At 48.5% G+C, this 3395-nt stretch overlaps 1 protein-coding gene across 1 annotated transcript; it reads left to right on the top strand.

Annotated features, from left to right (window-relative positions):
* The first annotated feature begins 1729 nt into the window (after positions 1–1729).
* Positions 1730–2314, top strand: shisa8b (shisa family member 8b). Its single transcript, XM_062525729.1, has one exon. It carries the CDS (start codon positions 1730–1732, stop codon positions 2312–2314), a length of 585 nt encoding a protein of 194 aa, XP_062381713.1.
* The last annotated feature ends 1081 nt before the right edge of the window (positions 2315–3395 follow it).

Below are 3395 nucleotides of genomic sequence, written 5' to 3'. Positions count from 1 at the left end.
TCCTATAAACCTCTCTCTTTGAGGATATGCAGGTAAAGAACATCACTGATTTAACGCGCCGACACTAACATAAACAGTCTTCGCGTGTGACTCCAGCCATTTGTTTACAACCCATGCCGTGCGAAACGATTACCAGTAACTGGGTCTCTGACTTATCACTTTATGCCATGACAGGTTGGAAATTTTAAGAAGCGGATTTTCAGAGTCAAAAACCCCTTTGGACTTTAATCATGCCGAAACAGACTCGCAAGCCGTATTTCCATACAAATGTATTTATCTTTAGGTGAGGGTGGCAGCCTGTGGCAGTTTGTGTGAGTGGTGGAAATGGGGAGGGAGAAATGAAAGAGAAGCAGGACAGTGGGTCAGACACAGGGAAGGGACCAGGGGGGAGAATTAGAGACAGACAGGTGAGTTAATAGAAAACTGACGTATAGAGCTGCATTTGTAATCAGAGTACAGAGAAATCCATATGCACACACACACACACACACACACACGGATATAATATAATACAATATAATACATGTAAACCAAACACACACACACACATGCACGCTCCAACAACTCACAAACACACACACATACACACACACACACACAAAGGCTCCGAAGCATCCTTCAATAGTCGAGTTGCAATTTCCCCTCCCCTCCCCTCTTTTCTCTCTCCCCCCTCTCTCACTCAACCCCCCCCCCCCCCCCCCCCCCACTCATCCCACTCTCTCTCTCTCTCTCCCTCCCGGGATGATGTGAGCAGCAGCTGTATGGGAGCACTACTACTCTCGCTTGCTCTCTTCCACTCTCTCTCTCTCTCTCTTTCTCTCTGTGCGATGCACTAGTGGAGCGCGGAGTGCTCCGCCATACGAGAGGAGATTTCATTTGGATTCAGAACTGTTGCTTTTTTTTTTTCTCTCCGGAGCTTAACACCAGCACCCCCCGAGTAGCAATAATTGGATTTAAGGACCGAAGCACCTGTTTGAACCTTTTACCTGACTATGACGTTCCAAGGATAATCAAGAAGTGAGGGAAGGAGGAAATCTAGAACAAAACTGTGGAGGTGAGGATGTTTTTTTGCTGGGAAAGGGACGGAACTTCAAAACAATCGCAGGAGTCCAGACTGTTGGGGGATGTACGTTCCGGTCTGTGAAGAATTCCGATGTGTACTTTAATGGTACACAAGCGGTGCTGTTGAGGAGACCACGGTAAGGTAGTGGCGTTGAAGTGACAACTTTTTCAGGGATGCTCTGACTGTGATCCATTTTGACATGAGATGAGTCGTTCAGAAGATGCTGCCTTTCTGTTGAAACTTGCTGAAGGCTAGTTCCTTATCTCTAATTTTGGATGTTTTTGGATGGTAAGCAACAAGGAAATTAAATGACATAAGAATATATATATTTTTTTACTAACATTTTAGCTCTGCATTACTCATCTGACATTTTCAACTATGTGAGTAATTTTCCCGCTTGGAAAATCATTCCTGGGCTGATGTCATCGTATAATTAAAACATCATCATCTTCATAAACAGTAAGAACAACAACACCACCACAAAGAACTGCAATGAGGAAAAGACTGAGCTTCTCGGGGGAATTTTGATTTTCAGGTGAACAAAACCACTTGAGAAAAAAAAGCTCTCTCGCTGACAACTGTCATTTAACCCCTTCAGGCTTCTCCTCTCTGTGGAGTGGGTTTGTGATGCACGGAGTGTGTTTGAGGGTGAAGGGGTTTAGAAGGATGTCTGACTCTGTTCTGCTGCGAGTTCTCCTCATGTCACTGCTCGTGTGTCGCTCCCTGGCCCAGGAGGACGCCACCACCACCGACCTGGACATGACCACCGCCAATCAAACGGAGGCGACCACCTCCTTCACCCCGGCGACCTCTGAGACGGTGGAGGACACCCTCCTCCTGACCCTAACCACCCCGTCCATGGTGGAGGTGGAGGAGGAAACGGTCTCGTCGACGGGCATGCGCTGCCAGGGCTACTACGACGTGATGGGCCAGTGGGACCCGCCGTTCAACTGCACGGCGGGCGTATTCCTCTACTGCTGCGGCACCTGCTTCTACCGCTTCTGCTGCCAGTTCCGCCAGCAGCGGCTCGACCAGACGTCCTGCTCCAACTACGACACGCCGCTCTGGGCCAACACGGGCAAGCCCGTGGTCACCGTCACCGACCAGGCCGACGTGGAGCGCGACCGCACGCACATGATCGTCTACATCATCTGCGGCGTGGTGGCCATCATGGTGCTGGTGGGCATCTTCACCAAGCTGGGCCTGGAGAGGAGCCGAGGAGGGCAGAACGACCTGAGCAACAGCAGGTGAGGGGAGTGGGTCTGCCAACCTGGGGGTGTGGTGGTGGTGGTGGTGGTGGTGATTCTGGTAGATGAATGGGAGTAGGGAGGCTTTAGATGGAGGTTCTGGTCACTGGGAGTGTGAATAAGGCAGTGTGGTGTAGACGGACTTTTGGAATGAGGGCTATTAGGAGAGTGGTTCTGGGGATTGCCACTTCACACATCCCCACGGCAACGATAATTGATGTCAGCCTGGAAATTAGGCTACAGTTGTCTTTGGCTTGGCCATCTGAACTCTTGCTGTTGCTCTCGGGGGAGTTCTGTTGTTTGTGATCTGAGTGTCACTTCACAAGGGTCATATCGCCCTCTGGCAATGATCACTGATGCCAATCTGAAAAGCACAATTTTCTTGGGCTTGGCTTAAACTCTTCTTCACTCTCTCAGGGGAATTCTCTTATTTAGAATTCCGCTACACGTTTGTGCATCCCGGGATGACATAACAATTTTGCATCCTAGAAGATAGAGGGGTCTAAAGGGTTTTGCATTCCCTCTGGGCAAAATGTAAAAAAAAGCTTTTTTGTGATCATACAAACACAGTGACAATAAAACAAAACAAAAAAAAAACAACCAAAAAATAATATATGTGGGAAACCTCCTCACATCCGCTCACAGATTACAACTTTTCTTTGGAAGTATTGCGGTAGAAACAGTGTTTTTTACGGAACTCAGTGTAAATATGTGGCTCAAGGTTACACCACCCCCAGGACATCATTACGATGAACGAAAATCTGGAACAAAGGACTCAGACTCCAACTCTTGCTTTATCCCTCCCTCCCCCCTCCCTCCCTCCCTCTCCCCCCTTACTCCTGGCTGTAGTCATCTCTCTCCACCCTCATGGTCATGGGCTCTCCTTCGTTTCCTGCATCCGTCCTTCTTGTCATTTCCCCTCCTTCATCATCTCTCAGAAACCGGAGGACGGTAGGAGGAGGCTTATACGCTGCTGGCCCAGTTACTTTGAATATCAATGGATGTCTCCTCTGATAATGAACTGAGCCATTGCAATCCTTTAATCATTAACAGGTTTTGTTTGCTCTTTTCTCCACACAAAAACT

The sequence above is a fragment of the Sardina pilchardus genome, chromosome 22 (genome assembly GCF_963854185.1).
Source record: "Sardina pilchardus chromosome 22, fSarPil1.1, whole genome shotgun sequence".
Taxonomy (NCBI): Eukaryota; Metazoa; Chordata; class Actinopteri; order Clupeiformes; family Clupeidae; genus Sardina; species Sardina pilchardus.
The sequence above is the reverse complement of the archived record's forward strand: the minus strand, read 5'-3'. Positions and strand labels throughout refer to the sequence as shown.